Source organism: Leptopilina boulardi, unplaced genomic scaffold, assembly GCF_019393585.1.
Source record: "Leptopilina boulardi isolate dan_hultmark-lab unplaced genomic scaffold, ZJU_Lbou_2.1 LbouV2_377, whole genome shotgun sequence".
In the NCBI taxonomy this organism is placed as follows: domain Eukaryota; kingdom Metazoa; phylum Arthropoda; class Insecta; order Hymenoptera; family Figitidae; genus Leptopilina; species Leptopilina boulardi.
Window position 1 is genome coordinate 1,581,269 of NW_026137948.1, and position 13,557 is coordinate 1,594,825.

General features: G+C 32.1%; 1 protein-coding gene across 1 annotated transcript in view; it reads left to right on the top strand.

Annotated features, from left to right (window-relative positions):
* The window catches only part of LOC127287876 (ornithine aminotransferase, mitochondrial-like), a 170,416-nt gene that overhangs the window by 52,191 nt on the left and 104,668 nt on the right, over window positions 1–13,557 (top strand). Inside the window, exon 2 of the mRNA XM_051315017.1 lies at window positions 2,438–2,742. Coding sequence (XP_051170974.1) covers window positions 2,438–2,742 — 305 coding nt within the window. The remainder of the gene's footprint in view (window positions 1–2,437; window positions 2,743–13,557) is intronic.

Below are 13,557 nucleotides of genomic sequence, written 5' to 3' on the forward strand. Positions count from 1 at the left end.
TTACAGTTTTTGTGGTTACAGACATACTAATAAAATCTGAATTATTTCTAATTAAATATTATTAAAGTTTAACAACAATAAGTTCAGTTTATTTCAAATTAGTTACAATAACTCGTTTTTCTACCATGGGTCCAATCATCAATGTAGAGCATATCTGTAAGTCATTTTTTATAATTGTTTGTGAGAATCTTTTATTATTTACTATTGTTAACATAATAACATTAAAAATAAAGCCAAAAAGTAAAGGTTACAGATATTATATGGAAATCAATTAATGTCAATGGTTTATTTAATTACAATATAATGTTTCTTTTATTGTTAATTTATTGATTACAAATTATTTACTGTTACCATGAACTCTCTTATTGCTGAAGAAACCATCCCTCTCTCCACGACCTGCATAACTGACTAACACCGGCACGTGCAGAAGACTTAATTAATAATTCTCATTGGTCGATCTTAATTAGTGTTTTATTAGTTATAAGATTGAGATTTGTTTATTTGAGATTTAGATATATTGGTAAAAATTCAAATTTTTTATCAAAAAAAAGTTGAAAAAAATTAATTTTAAACGGACATAATTTATTTATTTATTTAATTATACACGGGTTTACAAAACACCCTTTATAATACATAAAAATAGTAAAGAACAAAATAAAAGTAAAAATGAATAGTGCGAGGCTGGAATTCAATCAAAAGTATTCAAATATTTAGACAAATCATTCATAAATCTCGATTTACAATCACCAAAAAAATCTAAATTATTTGCATGATTTGCTTCTCTACAAAGTCGTACCAAAGTAGAATTGCTGCTATGATTCGTACGACTGAAAGGCACCGTAAACGTCGATCTGTTTCTTAATGTTCTGTAAGAAACCGACAGCGAAATCCCAGACAGTAATGCAGGACACTTAATTTGACCATTAAGTATATTATAAAAATATTGTAGATCAAGTCGCAAAAATCTATCATGAATAGAGGGAATTCTCATAATGGAACGTAGTTCCGAGTAATCATGACTATAATAATTAAACGGTATGTTAAGCTGTTGTTAGAAATATTAATAGTTAGAAACCAAAAAGTGTCGGTCGTTGACGAATATAATCGAAAATAAACTATATGAAGGAAAATTGTGGAGAGAGACCAGTACACGACACGCAAGCAATAAATACACATTCATATTGTACATAATCTGATTTTAATTATAAATGAATGTGAAATGACTTTTTTCTTATTTATACATATTTTAAAGAAATGTTATATAAAAGTTTTTAAAGAATATTGAATAGCGATAAAAGTGTATTTAATTTTATATTGACTGTTATTATTATATCCATCAGCCACGCAATCATACTAACTAATACTATTTATTAAAAAACAATTGCGTTGAACAGCTGTCTTGTAGCGAATCTTAAAAATCTATTTTGAATTCTTTCCAATCTCACCATATGATAATTATATTGAGGTGAGTAAATGACCGAAAGGAATTCATAGTGAGGTCAGACGAAAGAAAAAATAAATCTTTAAGAACGCAAAGATTAAAAAAGACTGAGGCTTTTCGCACAATTAGACCAACAACGGACAGAGACGTCTTTACAACAAATGAAACAATAATGCTGAAAAAATGTATTATTTTATCAAAAATATTAATATTTTTGATAAAACAATTTTTTTATGAATATTTCCTTTAAAAAATAATGTTTTTTCAGACATTTTGTTTGAAAAAATAATTCATTTTTTCCAACAATATTTTTGATAAAAAAATTAATTTCTCACCAATATGCTTGTTTAAGTAATACATTTTTTTACCAATATTTCTGTTTAAAATTAATATCTTTACCTTTTTTTGATAAAAAAATTAATTTCTTTCACTAATATTTTTGATAAAAAATTAATTTTTTTCATATATATTTTTCATAAAACAATTATTTTTTAATGAATGTTTCCTTTAAAAATTATTCTTTTTTAGCCATATTTTTGAAAAAATAATTCATTTTCTTAACCAATAATTCATTTAAAAATTAATTTTTTTACAAATATTCTTGATTAAAAAATCAATTTCTTTCACCTTTGCTACCGTTTAAAATTAATTTTTTTCAACAATAATATTTTTATTAAAATATTTTTTTTTTAAATACATTTTTTGGCAATATTTCCGTTTAACAAATAAGAGTTATGCTTTTGAATTAAAAAATACAGAAAAAATTGAAAGAAAATAAACTGAGAGTGCTGCCACCTACCTGCTGAAAAGCGCGGCTGTATTGAATTTATCCACAAATGTTGATTGTAAACTGTAATAGATTGAAATTAATAAAAACATTAAATTGTTATAATTATTTATTAATAATGTGTGTGTGATATGATATACGCATTAAATAATGTGTACATTTGACATATTACATTTGATGAAAAGTATATTTTTAAATAAACATTGCAGGTGTTGAAGCTGGAGATACGGCATTAAAACTAGCTCGCAGATGGGGATACAGAATTAAGCGAATTCCAGAAAATAAAGCTGATGTTCTTTTTTCAAATAATAATTATTGGGGACGTTCATTAGCAGCTATATCAGCTTCTACAAACCCATCATTTTACAATGACTTTGGCCCATTAATGCCTAAATTTGAAAAAGTTGCTTATGATGATCTGGATGCTCTGGAATTAAAATTTAAAACCAACCCCAATATTTGTGCATTTATGATGGAACCAATTCAAGGCGAAGCAGGAGTCATTGTACCAAAAGTAAATAACTTTTGTATAAAAAAATATTGAGAGATATAAATTTACGCAAATAATAAAAATTTAAGTCAAAAGATGCGATTGAAACAATAACAGTGAAGTACTGAACGGAAAATTCATTTATTGCGAACATTTTTACGTTTTGTATTATAGGAACTAAAACTTTTTTAAATATGCCATGTGAGACAAAAAGTTCAAACTTTGACCTCCTTTAGTTTTTACATTTGTTAAAATAAATTAATAATATTTGGTATTTGTAATTGTATATAATAAGAGTACAGTTTGTGCAAACTTTTATCCTGATCCCAGACGTTCCAAATTTCGATCTCGATCACTTCACGTGGAGTGCCACATAAATGAGGCATTTTACGTGTAATGTCCTAAGTTGAAAAATTGATTTCTCGAAAAAGGGAAACTTGGGGAAATTGTTGTTCTATACCTGATAGTAAAATATCCCCAAAAAATTTTTTGACTTTTTTCAAATTTTGGGGGAGAAAGAGGGGGGTCAATTTTATTAGTTTTCCCTGATACCGCCTACTATTTGAATTTTTGCTGTCTATAAATGCAGTAAAAAAATTTTGGCATGTATGTTTTCTAAAGGTTTTTTCATGCTCTTTTTAATGGTGAATTTTGTTTTAAATTTTTTTTGAATTTTAACCTTGAATTTCTATAATTTAACATAAATTTGCTATTTTCACAAAATCGGTCTGTTTTTTAAAATAAATAATTGCAAACGAAGGCTGAGGTTTTTTCCGATCTATATATAAATTTTCAGAATGTCGATTTTTTTTGTTTTCGAGATATTAAATATCAAAGATTTTATGTTTTGACCTATATGTTTTCAAAAGGTTTTTTTCTGCTATTTCCATTAGTGAAAATTTATTTTTTAAAAATTCAAAATTTACCTTTTTTTTGTGAATATCAAAAATGAAATATTTTACAAACAAATAAAATTACCGTGATTCTGAAGTGAGCAATTGAAAGTTGACCTAATTCCGCAAACAACGAGCAACAAAAGATCTTATAGTACTACTCTTCAGCTTTAAAAGTCATTTTTTAAAATTATTTTATGATTTTTAAAAAAAAAGGTATGACATTTTGAAATTAACACTTTTAGTAATGTTAACATACACTTTGGCCATATATGGCCACTTTAGAAAAAAATATTAAACATAATTCAATTTTTTTGTTAATGAGTATTTATTAAGGTTTTTAGGGTCACTGAATCAAAATTTTAAGTCAGATTTAAAAAATTCAAAATGGCGGACACAATATGGCGTCCAAAAAATTAAAAATTTACCAGTTGTACTTGAAAATTGTCCCTTGGGGGTTTTTGGGGTCACTAAATGCAAATTTGAGATGAAATTTAAAAATTGAAAATGGCGGCCAAAAAATTAAATTTTTTTACTGCATTTACATGAAAATTGTGCCTCGGGGGTTTTTTGGGTCACTGAATCCAAATTTGAGGTCAGATTTAAGAAATTAAAAATTTATATTCATAGACCCCAAAAACCCCCGAATAACGATTTTTGAACGAATCGAACCAATTTCAAAATGTTCCGCTATATTGGGTCCGTCATTTTGGTTTCTAAAATCTGACCTCAAATTTAGATTCAGCGACCACAAAAAATTTTAATACGGTGATATGATATATTTTTACACTAGTAGGATCATTCTTTATTTTTACCTTTGTAACGGGTTTTTGATTTATAATTAAATAAACTTGCATCTAACTCGCCAATTCCACAAATGAATAATTTACTAAAAATTTTAAAAAGGGATTCGCCGAAAACAAGAACTTCTGATGCGTAGACGTTAAGGCAGGCCGAATATCTCACCACGCTTACCTTGAAGACGTTCAGCTGACTCTTGACCTGAAGCCGCTTGCCAGAAATGGAAAAATACTCAATGAGGAAACTTTTAATTAATTACGCCAATCTCGACGATTAAAACACAACACTTACAAGAACACTATTTATTTAGTAACGAGAAAAACTAATATAAACGAGTTTCCAATTACTTACAAGCTTGCGGCAAGTTAACAGCGCAAACTTGTTGCAAGCTTGTCTGAGCTAGCGAAATGTCCCACCCAGGGCAAGCTTGCCGTGAAAGCTTGCTGTAAGCTTTCCAGAAAAGGTTGCTGCAATCTTGCCATGAAAGATTGCTGCAAGCATACTAAGAATGATTGCGGCAAGGTTGCCGTGAAAGATTGCTGTAAGCTTGCTACGTAAAGTTGCAGGAGAATTTCAACAAGCTTCTGGAAAGGTTGCTGCAATTTTAAAAAAATACATTTTAATTTTTAAAAAAATTTATTTGTTTTTTTTTTAAATTTGAAAATCCTTGTGACGTTTATTATTACTAATTATATCCTGTTTATTTTCATTTGGAAACTTAACGAGAAAATTTTCGAAACAAATTTGAGGGGACTGGGAATTGAACCCGGGTTCGACAGACACTAACCAAAGACCCTAACCGAGAACCTACTCCACCAACTATCAGAGAATAAAAAAATCTTGCTCTTAACCCTCGTTTTTCAACTCATAAAAACAGTCGAGGGTTAAGAGCAAGATTTTTTTATTCTCTGATAGTTGGTGGAGTAGGTTCTCGGTTAGGGTCTTTGGTTAGTGTCTGTCGAACCCGGGTTCAATTCCCAGTCCCCTCAAATTTGTTTCGAAAATTTTCTCGTTAAGTTTCCAAATGAAAATAAACAGGATATAATTAGTAATAATAAACGTCACAAGGATTTTCAAATTTAAAAAAAAAACAAATAAATTTTTTTAAAAATTAAAATGTATTTTTTAAAAATTGCAGCAACCTTTCCAGAAGCTTGTTGAAATTCTCCTGCAACTTTACGTAGCAAGCTTACAGCAATCTTTCACGGCAACCTTGCCCTGGGTGGGACATTTCGCTAGCTCAGACAAGCTTGCAGCAAGCTTACACAGTTAACTTGCCGCAAGCTTGCTGCAAGTTTCCGTGTTATCTCGGTATATATATATATATATATATATATATATATATATATATATAACACATCTGCTTTATGCGAGTCTTCCGCATTCAGAGGTGTTATATTACATCTATCTTTCACTATTAACATCGTGAATGACTCATATGTATGTAATGACCTTTATTTAAAAGAGATAATTTAATTTGTTCATGATCCAACTTTTAAGAATTTTTTGGTACCGGGATGTAACAATAGGTGTTGGAACATTACCAAGTGCCTATTCTGGCTTTTTCTAGAAGGGAAGTCAATGCAATCAGCCGCCACTACAGTCTAAGGTCGTTCCACAATCACCTACATATTCCTCAGACACTTTAACACACTGTGATCCGTTATGGCCTTGAATTTAGAACCTTTCACATATGGCCTAAATTTCAGAATTGCCCACAATAGGGCCAAAAATTCTCTTTCAGTAACGCTATAATTGCGTTCCGCCGATGTTAATGCTCTACTGGCATAAACAATGGGATTTTCACCAACATCAGTCTCCTGTGTAAGCACAGCTTCAATCGCTAAGTCACTAGCGTAACATTGGATAGTGAACGGCTTAGTGAAATCAGGACGGGCCAACACTGGTTGCGAAACCAATTTCCGCTTCAACTCTTGAAACGCCTCTTGTTGGTCACTTTCCCATTCCCAATTCTTACTTTTATTAAGTATTCGCAAAAGTGGTATTTTTAGATATTTCAGAACCGGTGCTATTTCATCCGGATTTGGCCTCAAACCGTCTTTATCCAATACATATCCCAAGTATGTTTCGTTAGGACAATTTCTAACTAATAAAGATGTACTTGATAATCGTTCGTCACGATAATGATGTCATCCAGGTATCCGGAAACAACTGGTTTAAATTCTGGACCGAACAAAGAGTCGACCAGCCGCTGAAATGTCATGGGCGTGATCGTTAGTCCTAAGGGCACTCTTTTAAATTGGAATAACCTTAAGCCTGGAATTGAAAAATCTGTGTACTTTTTGTTCTTACTTGACATTGGTACCTGATGATAGGCCATCTTCAGATCTATCTTGGATATATATCTGGCCTTCCGTAATTTATCCAAAATTGAATCCACGCTAGGGATCGGATAAGCGTCTCTGATGGTTACTTCGTTCAGGTCTCTGTAATCGAAACATAGACGTAAAGTACCATCACTTTTTTTAACAACCACTGGTGATGAGCTCCACTCGCCACGTTTTTATAAGCCCTGAGTGAGTTTTTCTCACTCGCCAGCAACTCATTTTGTAAATGACTCAGAGCCATCTCACTGGGTGATCTCTCACCCCTACACTCTTTATCTCTATTTTAAGCCTTAAGTCAGTCCTTCTCTCTCGTCCTCTTCTCAAATGAAGTCTGTTGGACAGACCTCACTTTGGGTAAACACTTACCCCTCCTCTTTTTCACACTTTTCTCATTTTGAGCCTTGAGTGAGTCCCCTTACTCGTCATCTGCTCAATTTGGGTCTGTCTCACAGACCTCACACTGGGTATACACTCACTCCTCCACTCCTTCTCTCTCCGTTCCTGTTGATGTTTCAGTGGGTCCTCCTTACTCTTATCAGAATACACCTTCTCTTGCACTCTCAGGAACATTTCTTTTCTTATGGTGACTGAGCCTAGGGTTGGGGGGAGTGTTTATCTGCCCCCCAAACTCGTTTCCTCACATTGCTCGTAATGGGGTGCAATTTCGACAATTTTTAATCACAGTGCCTTTTGGTCTCACAGACCTGACACTGGCTATGAGAAGATTTAGATTGTTAATTCGGGCATTCCAAAGCAAAATGTCCCTTAACTCTTCAATTAAAGCAGACCCAAACATTGGGACGCTCTGTGTCCCACCACCTGACACATGTTGCAGATGCCGAAAAATGGCCGTGGTTCCGGTACAGTACCACTGATCGTACTTGTCTCGGGTCCTTTTTGTCCCGTAAACCTCTTTGGAGTCACCCCTACGAATACCTGTCTTGCTGACCGTTTTGCCTCGGGTTTATTTGCTCCCGCCTTCCACTGCCCTTTTTAGGTTTGAAGTGCATCGACCTTCTCATCGTTCGTCTTCTTGGTCGCCTTCTTTTTCTTGATGTTAGACTTTTTTCTTGCAGTCTTTTTTTCGTTATCTGAACTCTGAATCCGACGCGGAATCCTCAAGCAACGCATCAAACTTGCTTGCCATTGCTCCACCTCTTGGTGCCGCCAATGGAAATCTCATTTTTTCCTTGGTGGGGGATGCAATATAGCGCTTATCAAGATCACGAATCTTCTCGTATCTTCGCGCAATTTTCTCCAAGTCACCCAAGTTTTGCACTTCGTGGTTTGCAATAAATCGCTTATAATCGGGGGTCAGTGCCCTAACACTATCTTCAACAATTTGTCTTTTGAAAGGGGCCAATCTCATTTCTCATTACTCTAAACCACCTAGTGGGTGACTGCCGCAGAACTTCTGGGACTGCTCCGAAAATTTGACCATGACTCAGGCCATTGCAAAACTTGCAATCTTCTAAACGTTGAATGAATTCTTCAGGATCTTCTTTCTCGCCTCCCGAGAATTTAATCGCCTAGTCTTAAAGTAATTTGACCGTCCCCTGAACCGAGATTGATTGTTGGTTCTGGTCCTGCCTATTTTCGACACAATCCGAATCCCTTTCCTATTCCGATGACGACAATGTTTGACATGACCGCCTGTTACTACACCTAGACATAACATCATTGTCCTTTTTGCCCCCTGAATGAAAGCTTTTGACGCAATCCTCACCACAGGACTCCTGTCGTGTAGGCCTCTTTTTCTTTGGTGTGGGCTCACCCTTAGCCCGTCGTCCCCACTCCTTATATTCTGGGGCCTCCAATAGTCGCTTCATGTCTTGTATTATTTTCGACATTTTCTCAATCGTCTCGTCGCAACTCTTTTTTCTTGATATTGACTGATTTGTTTCCTTTTTAGGAATAGCACCTGGTCCTTTTTGAGTTAAATTCTTGACAGGTGGAACCCTTCTTTTGTCCACTTCCGGATTGCAACCTCGTTGTTCGGCGCAGGCTTGGGTACCCGTCTTCCACCAACCTAGCGTTTTTTGACTGTGGATGTAGAAGGTTTGTGCTTCAGACCCCATTTGCAACCACTGAGCTAAGTAACTCATATTCCACGTTCCTAAAAAATTGGCCAAGTTAGCGTCCGCATCGACAACACCCGTCATTGACACTTCTGTCCTACCATAACTGGACCTGGGTATTTGTGTCCGCTGTGATCCAATCGAATCATTTTTATCAGTACTATTAAGATCCTCAGTCATCGCCGTGTCAGCGCCACTAATTTGTCCCCCTACTGTCCCTAGTGATTCCTCATGATCATTGGTTCCTGAATTCGATCTACTATTACTTTTTCTTAAAGGGCCAGGAAGTCCTTCCAAAATGAACACATTTGGCGAATCTGACGCATCGTATTTATCTGCCCACGGTACATACAATGTTTCTTCCAAAACAATCCTTTTTCGAAGTCTCAAAAGTCGTTCATGCAGCACTTGGACTCATCCTTTGATGCTGCATCCTTGACTATTCAATTCGATGACAACATCTGCAATTGTCATTTGTTTTAATTGTTCTTAAATTTTTTGAGCCTTGGGATCTTTTAAGCCCGCCTCTATTTGCCGTTTAAAAACGTGTGACTCCCTACTCATTGTTGATATAAATAAAAAAAATTCCAAATTCAAAAGAAAAATTTTTTCAAATTCAATCGGCTTATTTTTCAAATCTTTTCACCAAAATGGTGCCACAAAAATTAAAAAATGTCAATACACAAAAAAATTTTAAATAAATTTTAAAAAAATGTATGGTTGACACGTTTATTTTGAAAGAAATTTCTGCTAACTAAATTGTAGCTAGCGCCCTCTTTAAAATGGACAAAAGTACGCTGATAAATAAAATAGTACCGTACAACGCACAAGAACAATTAATTAAAATATTTAATTTTATATTAATTTATTTACGACCTTGCACTAATGTGCAGCCGTCAAAAAAAGAATTTAAAATACACCCTTCGCTCATGCGAGTCTCAACGATTAAAATTTTCAATAATCTCGCCACGCAAGCGAGTCAATATTTTACTCTACTAATTTAAATTTTTTTTTATAATTACAGAATTTTCCGAGAGAAAAGAAAAATATTATAAAATTAATCCTGACAACACACAACACTAATCAATACTAATTTCTTCATTATTTTTACTAATTTCAGGTTTTACTAGAACCGAAAAGGCCACAAACACTTGCGCGCGATTTTTCGTTCCGTGACGTAATTCCTGATACCGCCAATTACTCTTACTATGTCGTCACTTCCGAGCACATGGCGAATAAATTAGTTTCACGCTAGAGATTCAATTATCCGATGTATATTTCATTAATATACAAAGGCCAGTCAAATACATAAAAATTCAAAAATTATTTCTCGTAACATAAAAAAATGATATTTACCTTGTAACGTGGATTCTTATATCCACTTTAAGAAATAATTATTCCTTGGATTTCGCCGAAGCTTGTTTGAATAAAATTAATACTCACGTTTTAATTTAACAGAAAAATAGACGAGTTTTCTTAAGTTTATACCTTGAAGGTCGGAAGAGCGTGACCTTCAAGGTATTTCACTTTTGTTTGAAATAAAATAGAATTTTCGTCATCTGGAAAGTTTCCGGTAAGGTTCAAAGTACCGTAAATTTCGAAGAATTTAAAGGAAATTCCAGATAAGTATAAAACAAAATAATTAACTTCATTTTACCAAATGGTAACGTGGTGAAAATTTTAGATTAAATTTTGCTAGGAATATTGTTAACACAATTTTTAATACAGAAAATAGCAACCCCGTTACAACCTCCAATCAATGAAATACACAAATATAAAATTTTTCCTCTGCCTCAATGTCATGGCGTCGCCCACGTTGGGCGCTAAAATTGTAACGGGTTTTTGATGTATAATTAAATAAACTTGCATCTAACACGCCAATTCCACAAATGAATAATGTACCAAAAATCTCAAAAGGGGATTCGCCGAAAACAAGAACGTCTGATGCGTAGACGTTAAGGCAGGCCGAATATCTTAACTAGTTTTGCATGTCGAACGAACCGGACGATAAAAAAACGAACACATGACAGATGATCGTCTACTTTGCACTGAATTTATCTCGAATCGTCTTCTTTCGAACGAACATCTCGTTAAAACGATAATTCGTTCGATTTTTACAAATACGAATAAAAACGAATCGATTGCATTTAATTGAAAAAAATTAGTTAGGTTATTTAAATAACTAATCCTTAATAATATTTTTCAACATCTTTAAAAATCTATCTACAAACGGGAACAATTATTACATTTAATCAATATTAATTTTTTAAATAAATTATAAAATGCTACCAATTATATTTTCTGTAAAATTAAATGTTTATATTCATCAAAATGTTTTTATCACTTTATATTATTTCAAATTTTGTAGAAATTAACTTTGAAAATTTTAAACTCAAAGTTTAATTTCTTTATTTAGAGAAAAATTAGTTACGTTTAAAAATATTGATTTTAATTATTTATAAATTTTACAATTTTATTTTAATTTGAAAAAAAATTTGGGCATATTTCTTAAGTGTTTGATTTAAAAAATTTTTATATTAATAAAATCCAATAATTGTATAACCATTTTTTTTATTTTTTTATTTTTTAACATTATTCAGTTAAAAACAATGTTTATTTTATTAATTTATTAATTATTATTTATTTATTTATTTTATTAATTTAATATTGTAATAATTATAATAATTAATAATATAATTAATTATAATATAATAATTAGATGCAATAATTATAATAATTTAATATTATCAACGCTACATTTGTATGTAAATATATAAATCAAATTTTTGTTTTTTTATATATAGACGACACAGATATTTTTACTGTTAACAAAATTATAGAAAATAACAAGAAATTCAAAAGTTATAAAGAAAATTACAAAAAAATACATCTTATACTCTGGACAAAAAATATTGAATTTCGTCTTTTAACGAACACGTAACCCAAGAATTAAGACACATGAGATATTTTATGCTATCATTATTGAGTCTATTTCTATATTTCCTAATTGTTAATGACCCACGTGAAAAAAGACGTTCAGCAGCAACAGAAGTTGCTTGAATGCTTAAAAAATCACGAGCCATTAAAGCTAAAGTAGGGTACAAGTTTTCATTTTTCTTCCACCAATCTAAAACATCTTCGTCTGCGTCTGCACAGGGATGAGATAGGTAAAAATCAATTTCTTTTCGCCATTCTTGTGGCGATTTGCAACTTTTAGCTGTTTCTTTTTTGCATGTAAAAAACCCTCGCAAATTAAGAGTTTCGTCTTCATCAACTTCTGATTTTGATGTACATGCTACGACGTCTTGTACCAGGTCATTCAGAGTTTCCTAATTAAGTACATTATAAGTAATTTCATTTAAAATTTAAAAAAATTTAATAAATATTATTATTATTTATTGCATAATAAAAATATAATATGTAATTATAAATAAAATATAAACATAAAAAACAGAATAAATTACAATCAAAATGAAATATGAATAATTATGAAATTAAATCTTTTAAATAAATGATAATTGGATATAAATTTAAATCCTTATAATTTTTTTGAATAAATTAAAATTTAACCAAAAAATAGAAAATTATATTAATGACGACAATTTAAAAAAAGGAAAACAATATAATAATCTGTATGGTTTTACCTTCGGTTTATAATAAGTCATTTTATACATTGACTCAAATTTTTCTAATGATTCTCTAACCATTTCTCTGCCCCAAGACGATTTGTAAAACGATTCGACTTTAAATCTTGGGTCCAATATAAGCACAGCACAGTAAACCCAATTACTTTTGCTATAGTGCTTCAAAAGCTTACACAAACATGGTTCAAGCCCTTTTAACATTGTGTCATCTACCCAATTCATCTCAATATCTGACTTTCCTCGTAAATAATCAATTTCTGCCGTGATTTTATCCAAAAGCAAGTTAAAGCCAATGACAACTAACGAAAGAGTAACATATTTGTCTCCACTTAAAACTTGTGTCAATTCATTAAAATATTTCAGGAATTTGAATACTGTCATCAAAATTAGCCATTCGTTTTCCAAAATCAGGTAATCTTTTAGTTGATCGTTTAGTTCGCATAATAAATTCAATGATTTTTTCATTTTCAGAGCCGTATTAATCATAGAAAAAGTGGAATTCTACCTCGTAGAAACATCCATATTTGGAAGATACATTTTGTCCTCGATGACGTCGCAACAACTTTTTAACTTTACTCGCCATTGCTCGGAAAGTTTCAAAATTTTAAAAAGCTTTCTCAATTTTAAAAGTGGAAATTTTTCTTCAGTTTTCGAATTATTTGAATTTAGTAAATTTTCTATTTTCTCGTCTACATCGATTTCACTTTCTTCATCGTCTTCATCTTCAATAGGACCATCGTAATCATTTTCATTGTTTGCGCAATGAGAATTATCAATTTTTAAGACATTGAGCAAGTCTTGCGCTCCCAAATTCAAAATGTGCCCGTAACACTGAAAGCGTTGATCTGTTGCATCAAATTTAATAAGCTTTGATGTTTCTTTCACAAACGTTGTGTTCGCTGCTGCATTATCCAGTGTCACACCTTGAATTTTGTCATGCAAGCTACTATCAGTAACTGCTTTGGAAAAAGCTTCAGCGATATCTCGGCCCGAATGATTGCCATTTGATGGGATAAAAAAGAGGGTCAACGAATGCATTTTCCAAGAATTGTCGATGAAGTGGGCAGTTACACCA